Here is a 19,593-nt window from a genome sequence, read left to right as displayed (position 1 = left end):
TTCGTTGTACGGGTAACTTGATGCATATGACCGATGATAGGCCTACTTCTTCTTTGTCGGCTACTTGTAATAGCCTAAACAAGCCTAAAAAACGGGTTAAATAAATAGCTGAATATAGTAGGGCAGGCCTAATTTAAAATTAAGCAAGACAGCTAGTTAATCCATACTAATGGATGGAAAACCATGAGCCGGTGGTGCCATTTAGTTATGCTTATGGCATTTTTAATGGTCAACATGTCTAGGCCGACTATCATGCAATTTAAGGTAACACTTAAAGGTCGTGTAGTTAATCAACTTCACGAGCCGTTTTGCCCGCAGGGTCCCACTCCGGCCAACTAATTACATGTTTTATAGAAGGCTGTGAAGCTTGGACTGGATAAAACAATGATCACAATAATCAATCATAATAATCGATCATCATACATGGGTGCGTTTATATATATATATATATATGTATATATATATATATATATATATATATATATATATATATATATATATATATATATATTATATATATATATATATATATATATATATATATATATATATATATATATATATATATATATATATATATATATATATATATATATTAAAAAAAGTAGGCCATAATAAAACAATTGACTCGTGTCACTTGTTTAACGTCTGCTCTGCATTCAGGCCAGGCACCTATCGTGTCATCAAACATTGAAACGAAAGTCCTTTCCAATACAATATGCATTTCCGCCACCAAGAGGAGCCAGCGGGGGCGTGTAGTAACCTCCGGGCTACGTTTTAAGTAGCCATTTACACTTTGCCACACATCGATCACAATAGGACACACTGGCAAAACGCGGAAAGACGTAGCATGCTAATGAAACCTTCTCGCTGAGTTGTATCCTTATTATTGCCCGTGACCGTGACCGTGTGGCGTGACGAAAGGTACCAGGACCCGTTCTCCCATGCCGCCAAGCGTGCCTCCTCCACTCCCGTGGGCCGTGGCAGTAGAATCACAGCCGCCCACTGTTATAAAAGGCAGCTGTTAGATCCGCAACACGACGAAGCATGAAAAGTGATTTGGATGTAATTGGAACCCCGTGCAAGCGTGAAACAGTTAGACCTCGCAGCAACCCGCATGTTCCCCGATATTTGGTTTTGGCTTCCTTTTTTTTTTGTGGTGTCTTCTTTTTACTGTATACATTTCAGCCAAGCAGCAGCGGGCGTCAGAATTTGCACGACATGGCAGTTTGCAATGTCATCATCATCATCATCATCATCATCATCATCATCATCATCATCATCATCTTCATCTTCATTTTCAGTCAAGTTGAAATGTAATAGGAATCTTAAGCGAAGGTCTTATGAATTAGTTAGATGAGACGGCTGTTTAAGCACTGCCACTCTAACCCTGTGTGTGACACACACACACACACACACACACACCACACACACACACACACACACACACACACACAAACAGTGATGTACATATATAGATGATTCATACATTTTGAATGCAGAGGAACTCAATTGGATGCAAAATCACAACAGCCTAAACTGTAAACACAATTCATGACACACACACGCACACACACATGTTGACACTCAACTGCACGTCCACACACACACACACACACACACACACACACACACACACACACACACACACACCCACGGGGTGTATATGTTGTATTATAGGATAGCACTGTTTTACTGACAAGACAAAAATACTCCATGGCCTACATTGGATTTAACATAAACACGCACACACACTAGCTGTGTGTCCTCTCCCTGTCTCTGAATAGATGGATTAATACAACAACCACCACCCAATGTCTTATAATAGCCAGCCCTTCCGACAAAAATGATGCATGCGTATGTGTGCGTGCGTGGGCATGTGCAGGTTTGTGTGTGTGTTGGCTCTAATCGGTGTCTTTCATGTCTTCTGGAAACTTCCACTAAGGAGTCATATTATGAGCTGCCATGCTATGTTCCACGCTAGCTCTGTGAATCACCCAAAGTGTACCCTCTGTGTTTAGTCTGTTCTACACAACACACATATTTCCCGGTTCAAGGGTGAGATGTAAGTAGTCATAGCAACGCTCTCTGTGGAGTTTTTTTCCGCAACAAAAAAATTACGCTTGTCTCATTTAGATGAGAGAAGCATTTTGAATTAATCTTAAGTCCCTGGAGCAATGCTGCAGATTTGTCCACTTGAAGCGTGTGTGTGTGTGTGTGTGTGTGTGTGTGTGTGTGTGTCTCTGTGTGTGTGTCTGTGTGTGTGTCTGTGTGTGTGTGGTGCGGCATGAGAAAACACCAGTGATTCACATTTGATTGACTATTTTTGTTTTAGTTGATGTCTTATCTTTTTAAAGCAACACTTTTGTTTTTTTCTCTCTCTCTCTCTCTCTCTCTCTCTCTCTCTCTCTCTCTCTCTCTCTCTCTCTCCCTCTCTCTCTCTCTCTCTTTCCCTCTCTCTCTCTCTCTCTCTCTCTCTCTCTCTCTCTCTCTCTCTCTCTCTCTCTCTCTCTCTCTCTCTGTCTCTCTTTCCTGCACTCTGTTTCTATGTCAGAGCGAGTATTATACTGAAGAGGGAGAGAGAGAGATGGAGAGGACTAGGGTTTTGTGTGTGTCTGTATGTGTGTGTACGTGTATATGTGTTTGTGTGTGCATATCTCTGTGCCTCTGTGTGTGTGTGTGTGTGTGTGTGTGTGTGTGTGTGTGTGTGTGTGTGTGTGTGTGTGTGTTCATATATGCGTGCATGCGCATGTGTGTGTGCCTGGTTAGTGCGTGTGTGTGTAATTCTAAAACGTTATTCCTTTGTACCGAGCAGCACCGCCGATTCGGGACCGAGGGACAGAGCCTGCGCTCTTTTTTCCCCCCTCCTCCTCCTTTTTTTTTTTTACACACGTTGCCATAGAAACCGTCCCAGCAGCCAACCAGCTGCTGGAGGATTCCAGAGAAATTCCACTACCCCCCCAACCCCCTCCCCCTGCCCTCCTTCTCCTCTTCCTCCCCCCTCCACCCTCCCATCCACACAAACACTGTATATTTCCCAATCCCCCCACTTGCACATCCATTCATATGGTTGCTACAATCACAACAATATTTTGCCTCCAAAGGGGGAGACCACATCTATGACACTGAGCTCCTCTGAAATGCTCTCGAGAGGGAGGAAGAAACAGTCACCTTTTACCCACGTGTGGTTTGCTCTGCGATACAAGTTGGTGTGCTTGTGAACGCAATTTGAGCACACCATAAAACACACGCCACTACTCTTCGATGGATATTACACAGATGCGTGCACACACATGCACGCACACAGACACATGTGCACACACATAAACACAAACACACACAATGGATCTATAATGAGTGGTATCTGTGGCATGGTGGCTTGGCTGTAAAAACAGTACATTCGTTGAAGCGAGTGAGAGAGACACGGAGAGAGAGAGAGCGAGCGAGAGAAAGAGAGAGAAGGATAGTGTTGGATAGGGAGAAAGAAAGCCATAGAGAGAGAAACAGAGAGACACAGAAAGATAGTCCAATAGAGAGAGAGTCACAGAGAGCCATAGGAAAAGAGCCATAGAGAGAGAAAGACACACTGAGAGACAGAGAAAAAGAGAACCTTAGAAAGAGAGAGAGAGGGAGAGAGAGACACACGCACACACACACACACACACACACACACACACACACACACACACACACACACACACACACACACACACACACACACACACACACACACAGAAAGAGATAAAGATAGAGTGTGAGAAAGAGAGAGAGAGCCAGAGAAGGAGCCAGAAAGAGAGAAAGAGCAAGAGACAAGGAGTAAAAAAAAAGAAAAGAGAGCAAGCGAGAGAGAGCTTGACTTGAGAGGAGTTGAGTTGGTTGTTCCATGGCAGCAGTGTAAAAAGCACAACCCTACTGAGGTCTGAAAACACAATGGCCTACTGACACACATCTATGCATATATATATATTTATGTATAGGTTGTTGCCTGGACAACCGTGCTAGAGGCATTTAGGCAGTGAAATCCATAAAGCATACATTTCGTTTTTGCAAACACACACACCCACACATATGCATGCATGCTAATACGCACACACCACACACACACACACACACACACACACACACACACACACACACGTACAGACACACACACACACACACACACACGCACACAGACAAGCAGATGCTATGCTATACACTCCCACAACTAGAGCATGATAATTGAAAATGCCTTGCGCTGAACATCTGGACCAATGTGGTGTAGGACAGTACAGGACGATGGAGCGCAATTCAGGAGAACAGTTTGTTGAATTAAATTGGAGTGAAGCAGAGAGAGGGAGAGAGAGAGAGAGAGAGAGAGAGAGAGAGAGAGAGAGAGAGAGAGAGAGAGAGAGAGAGAGAGAGAGAGAGAGAGAGAGAGAGAGAGAGAGAGAGAGAGAAAAAGAGAAAGAGGGATAGAGAAATATAGAGGGGGGGAGATAGACAGACAGTGAGCTTATATGTGTGTCCGTTTTTATTGTATATTGTATTGTAATTACTCAGAATAAGATGTCCAGGGCTTAACAGGCCCAATACTTACATCATTAAAAAGCTAAGGCTTTGAATCAATTCTTAGCCACAATCCTTCAAAAACCCACAGTGGGAATAGAACTTGACTTATGCATAGAATAATTCATTCATTAATAATTAATCATGAAATGATTAACAAAATAAAATAAATGACAAACACATTAAAGACAATTTTGACAATATTAATATTACGACCAATGGGGGAAGATTCCACAATGAAAGTTGCTATGTAGCCATGAGGCATTGGCACTGGCGATCAGGAATTTGTAGCATTCTGTCAGTTGGAGTATCAGAGAGAGAATGTGGATACATGGTCGGAGTCTCAGTGCACCCTACAGACAAAGAGAGAGAGAGAGAGAGAGAGAGAGAGAGAGAGAGAGAGAGAGAGAGAGAGAGAGAGAGAGAGAGAGAGAGAGAGAGAGAGAGAGAAACATATTACTACCGAGCGAAAGAGAGAGAGAGAGCAGAGTTATATATAACAGAAGAAGAGGGATGGGGGTTGGATGATTGGAGAGTGGAGGAGAGATGGAATGGTGGTGGTGGTGATGGTGGCGGCGGTGGCGGCCAGGTATAATAATGTTGTGCTCCTCTCACTCCAGGGCAAAAGGTTTTCAATTTCACAGACGCGGTGAGAGGAAATGTGCAGCGGACGGTTTCTCTGTTTGTTCCCTTTGACCTTAAGCATGGGGCCAGCCCATGTACCGAAAGCTACCGCCGTATCATGTTGCTAACTGACCTGACCTCTGCGTTGTCTATAAACACGTGCATTCATTCAAATATGTGCGCAGATAAACAAGCAGGAAAAAGCAAACACACATGTAATCATGGGTAGATAAACACACAGACACACACACACACACACACACAAACACACACACACACACACACACACACACACACACACAAACATACACAGGCGCGTTCATCCAGGGACTAATTTACACAGATGCACACAACTACACTCATATGCACACACAAACAAAAATTATGGTAATTTCACAATGGTGCATAATAACACAATTAGTGGATAAATCGGCCCATTTAAAAATGTAAATGAGAAAAACACAAAAGGTAAATTGTGACCCCATCGGTGGGTTCGTTAACGCAAAGAAACCAAGCTATGAGCTCGGTACTCCGCCCTTCATTGTTAACTCACCCTGCCGTACCGGGAATCTACCATATAAACCCTGACAGCAGCCCACTCGCTTTATCACACGGCACATGCACATCGTGAACTCAGCAGTTGTCACTCTCCAGCAAGGGAGCCTCATCATGATCATGATCACCACAGAGCTCCTACACATGGAGGCATGCCCTGATCACATGACTGGGCAGTGTCGCAGCCACTCTGGGAGCAGTTGGCGCAAAGCAGAGTGGATGGGGGAGAGGGGAGGGGGGCTTCAGGGAGGAACAGCAGCTTGTAGGTGACCCTGGTGGAGCACAAGAACAACAGTTAGAAAGCCACTCGAGATTCAGAGGAGCCATCGCAGGTTAATCCCCTCTCATCTCTGAGTGAAATGTTTTATGGTGCTTCCTAATGATCATTGATGCTATATTTAGGTACACTTACTGTAAACAGAACTTACGGTGTATGTAAATTATTTAATATGTTGGATGAAGCTAACGTTAAAAGCTCTAAGAGATGAGGATGGGATGAATTGACCACCACATTACACCTCCATAAAAGGAAAAGTGTGCAGAAACCTGGTATTGACCCAGGTTTCACGCACAAAAGAACAAGAGGAGGTAATGTCCTTCATTCTCATTCGGTCATGTGTGAGTTAGTAGAGCGTTATGCATTGCAGAGGTAGTGCATTAATGCACTGGAGCTTGATGCTAATTGTCTCGTCCTAATAGGTATCGCCTATCCGACTTAATTATGTGACTGATCGTCATAATGAACTTGACGTTAATGCCCATGTTGTTAATATCGCCTTATCTCTTATTTTGTGATTTCTTCAACGTCGTCGGGTGGGCGGGTGAACAGCGAACGTCCATGAGTCATGTCAGTGTGATGTCACCGTACGCAGGGATTGGGTTGTGTGTCACTGTGTGCACACTGATGTCATACTCCATTGTAGGCACATAATGAGTGGGTGGCTCGGACTCTGTAATGGCTTTGTGTCTTTTGTTCCTGAGGAGGTCAAACTCTCCCCCATATGTGCATTGTGTTCACTGTGTTCATTGCGCATGTTTTGCCATAATCAATACAAACAGCCCGAGCAGGTTATCAAAATGTTTCACCAGCCGACACATTTTAGGGCAGCGATTTTACCACGTGGAAGTGAATCTTTCGTTCTTTTCTTTCATTGCTTGAATCTGCCCTTTCCACAAGGCTACTAAATAAAGGGTTAAAATAAAGGGTTCAACTAAAAATAAGTTTAAACGGAAGGAATCAGATTTGTTATGTCTACCATGGCAACTGTAAAACATTTGACTTCACCAAAAGGAAAAAAAGCAAAGAATGACTTTAATTGTTCAATTTCAATGTACGTGTATGTGTCATATCAACATGGCATTAATCAAATTCTAATTATACCCCCCGCCCACACACCCATAGTAGCAGATGCGATATGGCTCCCAGGTGTTGCTTTTCTTCTTTCAGGAGAGTATGCCTATATAGCTTGAAATGTAATTACCCATATATCATTCCATCTTACACACCTCAACACACACCCACAATGTGAATAAACATGCTTGTGGGCGAGGGACGGACTCAATAGCACCCTCAACCTTTTGTTTGTCCTCCATCCAACTCTTGTCTTGCGCAACCCTTTCCCACCACCTTCCCCTCCCCGTCAAGTGCACCTCCCGGTATGGGTTGAGACAGATACAGTGTATGCGAGAGAAAGCCGGTTGGCCTACTAACTGCCGGTCCAAGTGACTAATGAGTAATGGACAATGGGGAGGATATATAGTATATACAACATTTCACTCCCTTGTTAAATCACACACATGGCCACGACACTGGCCTGTCCGCTTATCGAAAGCGTAGGAGTCGCTTCATTTAAGCACAAAACATGTCCCTGGCCAAAGTTGGAGAATTGGCGGTTCACAAAATGAATTGGCCTTATAGCGTAGCCTAATCAAATTATGTAGAGGCAGACTGTTCCCAAAGCAATGGGGCTTATTCAATTGGCGGCCATCTTGGTTCTAAATGCTAGCTGGAGTGGGGTAACTGAATACGCACTTCCGCCATCTTGGTTTTAAGCGCTAACTCAGTGGGGGAACTTGAGGTTTTAAACACTAGCTACTACTAACCAATACGGCAGAATTCCGCCTCCACCCAGCAAGTGTTTAAAGAAAGCTGAGCTCTGGATGAATGATAACCCACAGGACGTTGCAGTTTGAAACACAACTGCTCTAGTGTGTGAAAAACTCCAGCGGCGGAATTTAGATTGAATTTGTTTTCTGAAATGACAGCACTGGAGTGTAGTTGATGAGCTGCTCTTAGGTTCTTCACAGGAGCAGAACCCGTGACCTAGATCTGATGCTGTGAAGATAAGCTTTGCCGGTGTGAGAACTCTGAGACATGGTGAACCAGAGCAACCCCCCTCCTCCTCCCATCTCCTCCCTCCCCCTCCACCCCCAGACTCCCCCCCCCCCCCCACCATACAGCCCAACCAACATCGGATCCACCCACGCGACACACACACACACACACACACACACACACACACACACACACACACACACACACACACACACACACACACACACACACACACACACACACACACACACACACACACACACAGGCCCTGCTTTTCTCTTCTCAGTAGCAGAAGAAAACTAGAAACATAGCATAATAAAATACAATAGCATACAATTGAGCATTAACTATGTGTATTTAAATAAATGGATGAATAAATGGATGAGTAAATACAGTGTCAGGTCTCAAGGTGAAATCCAGTATTAATGAGGTGACAACCCTCTCTGTCTGTCTGGTTCTCCCTCTCTGTCTGCTGGTTCTCCCTCTGGTCTGTCTGCTGGTTCTCCCTCTCTGTCTGTCTGCTGGTTCTCCCTCTCTGTCTGTCTGCTGGTTCTCCCTCTCTGTCTGTCTGCTGGTTCTCCCTCTGTCTGTCTGCTGGTTCTCCCTCTCCGTCTGTCTGCTGGTTCTCCCTCTCTGTCAGCCTGGTTCTCCCTCTCTGTCTGTCTGGTTCTCCCTCTCTGTCTGTCTGGTTCTCCCTCTCTGTCTGTCTGGTTCTCCCTCTCTGTCTGTCTGCTGGTTCTCCCTCTGGTCTGTCTGTCGGTTCTCCCTCTCTGTCAGTCTGGTTCTCCCTCTCTGTCTGTCTGGTTCTCTCTCTCTGTCTGTCTGCTGGTGCTCCCTCTCTGTCTGTCTGCTGGATCTCCTTCCCTGGAGGTTCTCTGTGGGCCTCCAGGCTTCATAAGGTGTACAATCAGCCACTCTCTCTTTCTCTCTCTCACCACAAAGGTATGCTGGCCCTTTGGTTTGGTTTGGTTCGGCATTTTATTTCTCTAATGTTTACTTCTATGTTGTGTTCACACCCTACATGGTCCCCGTAGCACACTTCCCACTCATCCTTGCGCTACACTTGCTGTTGATTATACAGTTAACCTGTTGTATTCCTTTATCATTATCTCGTTTCTAAGTCTTTGTTGAGCTCACTGAGGCTGGTTGTAACAACGACTCCGTTGGACAAAGAAAACTGAAGAGAACAAGAGAGAATAAAATAAAGAAATCCTGCCGTCTTTCTGGAACATTGTAATGTAGTCGGCAACCGGTTTGTGCACATATTTTAGTTCACACATGCTTTTTTTTATGACGTTTTGGAAATGCTGTTAAGACATTGGTGTCAAGAGAGTGTTTTTGATCATTGCAGCTAGTTACCTTCATGGAAATTTGCGCACAAAAAACTTCAGCTTTCAAAGTATTCACAGTTCAGTTTTACACCTTCAGATCATGTCTAATGGATTATTCTTGTGTGGGAAGGGTGAGATTTATAGCTCATTATTATTTTTTTTAACCTTAATAATATTGAATTATTCTTATCGTAATTCGATATCCCAAGTCACAAAATAAACAGATTTTTTGGAATGTATAATAGAGAGGCAGCTAAATGTAGGCTACCATAATATTTATTTATATTATTCGTCTTTTTAGTTATCCTCTGTACAGCACTTTGGTCAGTTATGCTGTAGGTAAATATGCTTTATAAATAAAATGTACTTACTTACTATTTACAATTCATCCAATTATATATTACATCCAATTCTCTTATTTAACTGGATGAGAACCCCAGTATATTACTTGCTAATCAGTTCAGACAAGCTGGTTTGTTTCATCTCATTTGCAAGATTGTGTAATTAAAAAAGACAAATAAGTATTTAGATGACAAATCGATATATCTACATATCTATTGTTTCAACTCCTCTGAAGCGTTGTATCCCAGTCTTAAGAGATCCCTGTTAACATGTCTGGAGATCATTGAGACTTCTTTGATAAACAACTTAGCGCCATAGAACTATGACCTATAAAGCCTGAAACGCCCTCTAGTTCCCCTTTGAATGCCATAGTTCTCTCTAACTATTCACTCTATTACTAGTCTTGTATCCAAAGTGACTAAAGGCATCTAACTAAACGATGCCAACATAGTGGACTGGACATTATAGGGATCGAACGTGGTGCCTTTCGATCCTGCCCCCTGCACAGCTAGTATATATTGATTCATTTATAGATCATCTTATGAATCCAGGCAACTAAAAGTATCCAAGTCTAACTATTCCTCCAGTTTTCGTATCCTTTCTCCTTCTCGGTCTTGACCGCAGAGGACATTTTTATCGCCCAATAATAATGTTGTCATTAAAAGGGTCGTAAAATTGCTCCAGTGCGGCAGTAGTTTCCGTCGTCTCCCTGTCACCCACCCTAGAGAACAGAGACCTGTATTAGGCTACTAACAACATATCCGCCTCCATCTCAAATGCAAAACGTGACTTTCTAATGCCATTCGTCTCCTAATCTTTTACTGAACAAATTGTGATGCGACAGTCTGTACAACAGATGAAAAACAGCCTGTAGTCGGTGAAAAAACGTTTCCCGGCACAGCCGATATATATTCAAAATTGGGGGGAAAGCTTTTAGCTGGAGCACAACTCACACAATTAACTATTCCTACTTTTCTTGTCACAAAGAATCCTTTTCCCCCCAGGCGGTTGACACAGGCGGGCTGACAAACATTAGCACAGTATTGAGACTAAAGCGTTTGAGATAACGGAACAATCCTACATTTCTACTGCTTGCAACAGCCTGTGCGGTCTCAATTTGACTTCTCCCAGCACACAAATTATACTCGGTTCGGTTCTATTCCATGTTACAAGTGAGAGAAGATACCGTTTCAATTATATTTGTGTGTAGCAAGTAAATTGTATGCGTCGTATCTTTATACACATGTGCGGGTGTGTCCGTCTCACATGTGTATTTTTCTGTGCATGGGAATCCTAATCTATTCTCCCCAATTCTCATTTTATTGGATATTTATGTTGTTTATTTTACACACCCCTCAGTAAAATATCACTAACTGAATGTGAAATGTAAATTTTGTTCCCTCCGCTCGGAACTGCTGTTTGATTAGCCGTTTATGTAGTTTGTGTTCGCATAGATAAAAAGAAAAAGGGTAAATCATGCAAAACGGGCGTTTGATGTGAAGTTGCTAGGCAACCCTATATAAGGTAGCAGTTGAGTGGAGAAGCTTTTCACAGTGACTCAATACAAAGTGTCAGTGTCCACAATGTGTGTGTGTGTGTGTGTGTGTGTGTGTGTGTGTGTGTGTGTGTGTGTGTGTGTGTGTGTGTGTGTGTGTGTGTGTGTGTGTGTGTGTGTGTGTGTGTGTGTGTGTGTGTGTGTGTGTGTCTCTCTCTACATTTCTACATGTGTGTGTGTGTGTGCCACAATGCCATTAAATTAATTCAGGCTAGCTGCATACAGGGGAACCGCCGATGCGGAACACATCTTGTCGGTGAATGTCCCGGCAACAGTAAATCACCCGACTTCACCAATTGTAATTCACAACATGACACGGGGAGAGAGTGAAAATGAACACGACATATCGGGTCATGTATGCTTGACTAACGCACGATTACCTCCAATTACTGGTGTGATATTAAACGGCTATCAGGAGAGCAGGGGGTAATGGCTCGGAGCACTCTGCTAGGAAACGCTCTCCCTGTTATACTGGCAGTTGTTTAAAAGGTGTGTACAGTGGCGGCACACACACACATGTAGACACACACACACACACGTACACATACACACACACACACACACACACACACACACACACTTAAAAAATGGCAGAGAGACAACCAGATGTCAAAAAAAGGAAAATCCGTACAAATTTATTATCTCAATTATATCAAAAATATCGGTGCCACATTTGCATAGATGGACATGGTATCGCTTGTGGCAATGACGCGTGTGACGGTTCAACATGAGGGGAAGTGAAAAGTATAGTGGTTCTGTCATCGTGAAATTGCTTTCAATAGGGAGGACTGTGTTAGGCCATTCTAGGAACCACAAATGAAAGTAAAATGTTGTGTGTATATATATATATATATATATATATATATATATATATATATATATATAAGCATTCCACAACCAAGGTGAATTCATAAACAGTAAACACCATGGCCAGATTTTCCATGTTTATCCTGGCAAAAAAACAAAATATATAAATCACCATCAAATATAACTTGTTTGTCCCGAGGTAAAACCCAAACTCTCGGGGCATAAGGGGAACTTACATTTTCGCGTCGCAGTTTTAACCGATGTGTACTCTGTATATAACCGTGCATTGTAAACAGCAGTGTTCCTTTTAGAACTACCCTGAGTATTCCAATCACTCTAATAGCGTACCGACCGTCCCACACTGTTTCCTTTGTGCCGTCCTCGCCTCTTTCGTTAAATAGATATATTTGTTTCCTCATTCACGAGGACGACAATAAATACAGCTAATATATTACTTCTTTGAGGGCGGGAGGGAGGGAGGGAGGGAGGGAGTTGTAATTAAATAGCCTCCCGTAATATCAGATTGGAATTTTCATTATCTTCTCAAAAGCATGGGGGGGAGGGGTGTGTTAATTCGGCAAAAATATGTAAATGCTGCAGGAAAAACTGAAAAGACAAGGAGTAAAAAAAAAGAAAGAAAAAAAAAAGGGAAACTAAATAGTCCAAAAAATAGTCCCACGCCTGAAAATGTTCTCTTCGCAGGTTTGCCTGGGATCCTTCCACCTGGCATACACGGCACTTCACACCCATCCTCACTTTATCTCCGACGCTCCCAAATGTTTCCTTTTCACATCAATCGGAATTCCTCCTCCTTAAGAACATTCACAGAGTCCCCTGCTCACAAAGTCTCCCTCTCCTCCTCCTCTTCCTTTCAGCAACAAAAGAAAACACACGCGCCGCAACACTTTACCCTCTCCCTCAAACATTCCAGTCCCAAGTACCCTTTCCCCAGGACTATTCCAGGAACGCCGTCGCACAGTGTTCCCGCGGCCCCCCTGGGCCCCAACGACTCCCCCCCCAGCCCAGCCCCCACCACCCCCCCCCCCCCCCTCCTCCTGTCCATAAAAACCCTTTCTTCACAGAAAAAACATTTCCACCGAGGAGAAAACAGAAACAAGTCAGGCGGGTTTGCTTGCAGTGGCGGGTTCAAATAGTTTCAGTTGGGGGGTTGGGCGGGGGGGGGGCCGAGGAGGGGATCGGAGGGTGGTCAGTTGGCATACTGGCGGTAAAAGGCCACCTTGACGCGCTCGATCTGGTGGCACAGCTTGATGGCGGGGCCCAGCTTCAGGTCCATGCACTCCTGCACCGTGGGCAGCGTCAGCAGCAGCAGTGCCTGGCCGTCGATGTCCTGAAGGGTCGCACGCCAACACACACACACACACACACACACACACACACACACACACACACACACACACACACACACACACACACACACACACACACACACACACACACACACACACACACACACACACACACATACACACACACAGACACACACACACACACACACACACACACTAATGTTTAAGTCAAAGGATACAAAATGGGATGGGGCACCCAAAAAGAAACCTATTGCTACAAATACGTTGTGTTTGTAGTGTACGCCCAAGATGAGTCAATGAACACAAAGGCGAGTGTGAAAATAAATGATGGATTGAGATGGAGAGAGAGAGCGATTGAGAGCGAGAGCGAGAGTGAGTAAGAGAGTGAGAGAGCGAATGGATCCACTACCATCTACCCTGCTTTAAGGTAGCTAACTTATTTATGGGTATAACGGGAACAATAGAAGGCAATTACTGCCTCGGAATATAATGAAATTCACAGAGGCACAAATGGATGTGTGTGGGAGGAGAGAGAACAAGTGTGCTTCAGCATGTGCGTGGATCTGCATGCGCGTGTGTGCGCGCGCGTGTGTGTTTCTGTATGCGTGTGCTTCTTCATGTATGTATAGTTCTACATGTGTGTTTGCTTATGTTGCGTGTGTTTCTGTATGTGTGCGCGACGTTTCTGCATGTATGTGCGCGCGTTCTCTTTGTGTGTGTGCGCGTGTTTCTGTGTGTGTGTGCGCGTGTTTCTGTGTGCGTGTGTACCTGTTCTTGGAATATGTTGGCCAGCGAGGCGCAGTCCGTGGAGGTGATGAACTGGACCACTTCGTCCACGCTCCACTCCAGAGGGTTCCTCTCCAGCACCAGCTGACCGTCCTCCTCCTGCTCCTCCACACCCTCCATCTGACACACGCACACGCACACGCACACACACACACACAAACACACACACACACACACGCACACACACACACACACGCACACGCACGCTATCAGCATTAAATCACAGTTGAATGCACTTCATTCATCTTTCAACGTTATCGTAAATTACGGCAATGATACTATAACTTTTATAACCACATAAAAACATCAAAATACCCCGCAATTACTACCCGTCCTCCACCTTGTCGCGCTGTGCCCATACACGCGGCAGTGTTGTTTGATCATTAAACAAATACAGTGAGATTTAACCAAGCGTCTCGCTCAGGGACACAATCCTATTGGGAGGAGTCAAACTAGATCCACCTGTAACCTATAGGCGACCCGTGTGTATGTGTGCCAGTACTGTCAGAGTTTGAAAGTGCACGTGTAAGTGTCTGCCTGTCTGTCTGCCGGTCTGTCTGTCGCTCTGTCCGTCTGTCTGTCTGTCTGTCTGCCTGTCTGCCTGTCTGTGTCCATCTGTCTGTGCCCTCCCCCCCTCTCACCTTGGTCTCCTGATTCCCGGGGGGCGTGTACTTCTCGTCCTCGTTGTTGTCGTTATTGTTTTTGTTGTTCTGACCGTAGGCAGCCAGGGAGCGGGCCGACCGCCTGCGGCCCTCGGGCCCCTCGGTGGACCCCCCGCTGGCCCCAAGCCCCCCGCCGCCGAGGGACCCCCGGCGCAGGCTGGCGGCCCGACGCGGCCGGGTGCTGAGGGGCGGGGCTGCGGCGGGCGCCCCCCGCTGCCGGGACCCCGCGCTCTCCTCGCTCCCCGACTGGAAGTCCATGTCCTCTTCGTCATCGTCCTCCTCTTCATCGCTATCCTGGAGCGGGCGGAGGGGGAGGGGGGGAGGGGGGTATAAGCAACGAGATGGTCCAGAGGTGGAGGCGCGGACCCTAGCCCCCGGCAAGAGAGTCTGGGTGAAGACCCTTGCAGTTGGGGCAGACCAATCAAACTCATGAGTAAGGGGTGGCGCTTGATCTGTGATTGGGTGAATTGGAGGTGGGTGGGGGGAGCCGGGGGTCCTTTACGACCAGAAAGGCAAGGAATACGGGAAGGTGGTCTGAAAGTGAGACGGAGTGACACGCATCATAGTGCCGCAGGCTGGAATCGAACCTTGGTCGTTACAATACTTCGGGAGGTGTGCTACCGACCCAACTGCCACAAGCATTTTATTGCCTTTAAAAGTGCTTCGACTCAAGTTTGTTTTGTTTGTTTTTCATACATCCTGATTCTCGACCCTACAAATCACAATTCTCGACGTTGCTCGTCTATTCCCGACGACCGGTTTGCTTAACCCAATCGGGAGGTCATTCAAACCGGCAGACCAATTAAGAGCACACCAGGTGGCTGACGACAACCTGACACCCCAGCCATTTCCCTTCCCTTCCCCCATCATCGCGGCACCGGTAAACATGGCTTTACGTAGCCTGGAAACGGTACAAATCTCGCCAGCTCAAGTTTCATTTGCTCTGCAGATAAGGTCTGGCCTATCCCTCCCATGCGAAAGATTTCTGCACAATAGGAGAAAAGACCGGCCAATCACAACCGTATATCTAATATGAGGCGGGATAAATATGATGCAGAGAGCAGTAGAGGCATTTTCATTAAACAAACAACAAAGATGGCTGCCGCTCATGTAGACCGATCTGTTGATCCCGCTATCGAGACAGTAGTAAACAAACTGGACAGTTTGTTTACACTAAATAACAAACGACTGCACTTAAAGCATTTGTTGACAAGAGAGAGGGCTTTGCTTTACTTCCAACTGGATATTTTCGTCGCTCAGAGCTGCATCCCCCGTTTCCCCCGTTGTAGACCTACTCAATCGCGTCCAGTGGCAGATTGAGAGAGAGGTCCCAGACTTATTGCATATACAATTTGTGTGCCGATGCCGGGCAAGGCATAAAACACAGCCCGAGTGGAGAAAGCCAAAGAGGATTGGAACCTGCAGCGAGCTCGCGGGCGTGTAGTCGACGGCTGAGGAGCGGCGTTTCCTCTGGACGAAGATGGCCTTCCTCTTCTTCCTGCGGCGGGCCGGCTTGCTGGGGTCCGCCTCCGACAGCTCCTCCCCGCCCACGGGCTTGGGGAGCTTCCTCTTCTTCCCGTAGTAGTATGCTATAGGAGGGGGGGGGAGGCGGGGCCACGGTATAAGGTCAATAACAAACAACAACAACAACAACAACAACAGAATGGCTTCTTCCACCGTAAGGGAATAACAAAGACACCACGCTGACGAAGAAGAGTTATGCAAAATATGTTTTACAAGTCAAACCAGTTCATTACCAAAAAACATTACAAAAAAAAATCGCAATCCTCAACTTACTTGAGATAATAAAGTATTTCCCTCAGAGAAATAGGGGATTAGGAAACAGGGAAAAACATACAAATCTCCCTGTATCGATCGATTTTTTTTTTTATGTTGCACTCAGTGTTGTTGGCAATTATCTAGACAATTGCAATCAATAATCCCTCATTTTGGGCTTTTTCGTCGGATATCGACCCAACCTCGTCTCGTCAAGGGACTTCCAGCAGGACGCTAGGTGCAACGCTACGTGCACGCCGGGCCACTCACTGTATTTGGTCTTGGTCTGCATGGAGCAGTTCTCTAGACACTCGCTGTATTTGTTCTTGGTCTGCATGGAGCAGTTCTCACCACTCACTGTATTTGGTCTTGGTCTGCATGGAGCAGTTCTCAACACTCACTGTATTTGGTCTTGGTCTGCATGGAGCAGTTCTCACCACTCACGGTATTTGGTCTTGGTCTGCATGGAGCAGTTCTCAACACTCACTGTATTTGGTCTTGGTCTGCATGGAGCAGTTCTCGGGGCACTTGTCGGCCACCAGCGTGGGGCTGAAGAGGTTGGGGCAGCACTGCAGACGCAGACACACCCGGCGGCAGAAGTCGGGGATCTGCTCGGCCAGACGCACAATGGGCATGGTGGCGCGGTAGGGCTTCCCTTTGTACCTAGAGGGAGGGAGGGAGAGAGGGAGGGAGGGAGGGAGGGAGGGAGAGAGAGGAGTAGAACAAAGGAGAGAGAGGGGGGAAGAGTGAAGGAGAGAGAAAAAAAAAAAGGGAAAGGGAAAGGTACAAATAAGATGTGGGGAGCGAATGGAGAGAGAGAGTGAAAATGATAAGAGGGAGATATTTAAGTAAGACATACAGAGAGACAGATAAGAAGAAGCAGAGTGAGTAGAGAGGCCAGTGAGAGAGGGAGGGAGGGAGGGAGGGAGGAGGATAGAGGGGGAGAGAGGGTCAACAAGGGAATAGGGGTGACGGGAACGATATCATCAGCTGTCATTCGGCTGACAGGGAACGCCGTTTTATTTACGGGACGACAGCGCAATTAAACCGTATGCCGTCCGTCAGAAGGCGACCGACTGCATCCGTCACCCTGTTAGCTGTTTATCCGGAAGCCCCCTGTTGTCACGGGCTTGATAAGGTGAGGGGTGTCCCCGATCCTCCCCCAGAGAGAGACCTCTCCCGTCCTTCCTCTACTATCCCATCCCGTGTATCAGAGGTGATGGCTGGGGAATTCCCAGGGGGTTTTCCTTTGGGTATTTGATTGTGTGTTTAAGTTATTTATTATTTGCGTGTACATTACACATATACTGTGTGTAAAAGTACAACTGTGTGTGCTCCTGTGCGTGTGCATGTGTATGGATAAAAGTGTGCATATGTATCGGTTAAACGATGTGGCGGTTGGAGACATAATAACCAGTGCCTATCGACCGCCTTCAACAATCACAGCAGATAAGAATTGCGATTCCTACGGGAGTTGAATTTTCTCCACACACCCCTAGTCCTCGTGTGTGTGTGTGTGTGTGTGTGTGTGTGTGTGTGTGTGTGTGTGTGTGTGTGTGTGTGTGTGTGTGTGTGTGTGTGTGTGTGTGTGTGTGTGTGTGTGTGCCTGCTCACTTGGCTTTGAGGATCTCCTCGTGACACTCCCAGCTCTGGTCCTCCACCTCCTGCAGCTCCTTCAGGACGCGCCCTGGCTTGTAGGCCGCGTTGGTCAGCATTGTGAGAACCTGCACACACACACACACACACACACACACACACACACACACACACACACACACACACACACACACACACACACACACACACACACACACACACACACACACACACACACACACACACACACACTAATATTAGTATGGGGAAATTTGAAAATAGTTTGCTTCAGTTTATCACATCATTTTTTATCTCCATTCCGGTTAATCTTCTGTTATTTAATCACCATCACTAAAAATACACGCCCAGCCTGTTATATGAATGAGCAGTCCCACCACACAAACACACTAGTGTTTAAATCAAAGGATACAAAATGCGAAGGGGATACCCGAAAAGAAACCTATTGCTACAAAAACAGCTTGTTTGTAGCGTACGTCCATACGCCTGCATTAACACATCATACAAATCTAGCACACACACGATCAAGCGAACACACGATATGGGGCCCCGGGAGAAATGCGGAGCTCCTATTGCACTTCTGCCACGGCACGTCAACCATGTTTACGGATAAGCAGGCTTGATTGGCAGATCGTCAACACAACGCGAAGGCAGCGCTGAGGAGCTGCGGGTGGTTAACTAAAGCGCTCTCTCTCTCTCTCTCTTCTTCACAAGTTCTTCCCCATGAACAAAACTATCATTAGCCCCGCCTCAGAGGACTTCAAAGAGTGCTTTGGAGTGACATCAGAGAACCTGTCTTGGTATGTTGGCACAATCAATCTCCCTGTTGTGATGTTGAATGTCTTTTGCGGGTTTTCTTTCCATTTTATTTATTTATTTTACATTTTCAGACACCTTCCCTACATAGTTACCCTGCATGTTTCATTGTATTTTTTTTGTATTATCCTTTTAGTCAGGCGATGTGTGAATCCCACCTCCTTGAGGACCAGTGAGCACTTGCCGGGCCCCACGGCCTGGGGCAGCTCGGCGATGCGGCCCTTGTTCAGGTAGGGCCCCGAGAAGCACCTGTGGTTGATGAAGATCTTTGAGCAGCAGTAGCGACCGTTGGCCGAGCCTGAGGAGAAGAAAAACAGACCGCCAAGGGACATTAAGAAGAAGAACATGATACCAAGTTTAAAGTAACAAGTGGGTTTATGGGTAGAAAATGAAACCAATTGGAAGGAAATTAGGGATAAATGGGTAGAAAAATAAACCAAATAGAAAGAAACAAGGGGTTTTATAGGTAGAAACCCCAAAAAGTGAAAAGACACAAGTTGATTGATGGAAAAGA

General features: G+C 45.8%; 1 protein-coding gene across 3 annotated transcripts in view; it reads right to left on the bottom strand.

The window, feature by feature from the left end:
- Positions 1-11,897: 11,897 nt before the first annotated feature.
- Positions 11,898-19,593, bottom strand: part of sfmbt2 (Scm like with four mbt domains 2) — a 34,275-nt gene continuing 26,579 nt past the window's right edge. For all 3 annotated transcript variants that reach the window (XM_030341543.1, XM_030341544.1, XM_030341545.1), the window contains 7 exons: positions 19,238-19,377; positions 18,264-18,373; positions 17,137-17,312; positions 16,293-16,462; positions 14,853-15,167; positions 14,194-14,331; positions 11,898-13,445 (listed from right to left, as the gene is read on the bottom strand). In XM_030341543.1, coding sequence (XP_030197403.1) covers positions 13,305-13,445; positions 14,194-14,331; positions 14,853-15,167; positions 16,293-16,462; positions 17,137-17,312; positions 18,264-18,373; positions 19,238-19,377 — 1,190 coding nt within the window. In that variant the 3' untranslated portion in view covers positions 11,898-13,304. The remainder of the gene's footprint in view (positions 13,446-14,193; positions 14,332-14,852; positions 15,168-16,292; positions 16,463-17,136; positions 17,313-18,263; positions 18,374-19,237; positions 19,378-19,593) is intronic.

This window comes from Gadus morhua, chromosome 19 (assembly GCF_902167405.1).
Source record: "Gadus morhua chromosome 19, gadMor3.0, whole genome shotgun sequence".
NCBI lineage: Eukaryota > Metazoa > Chordata > Actinopteri > Gadiformes > Gadidae > Gadus > Gadus morhua.
The sequence above is the reverse complement of the archived record's forward strand: the minus strand, read 5'-3'. Positions and strand labels throughout refer to the sequence as shown.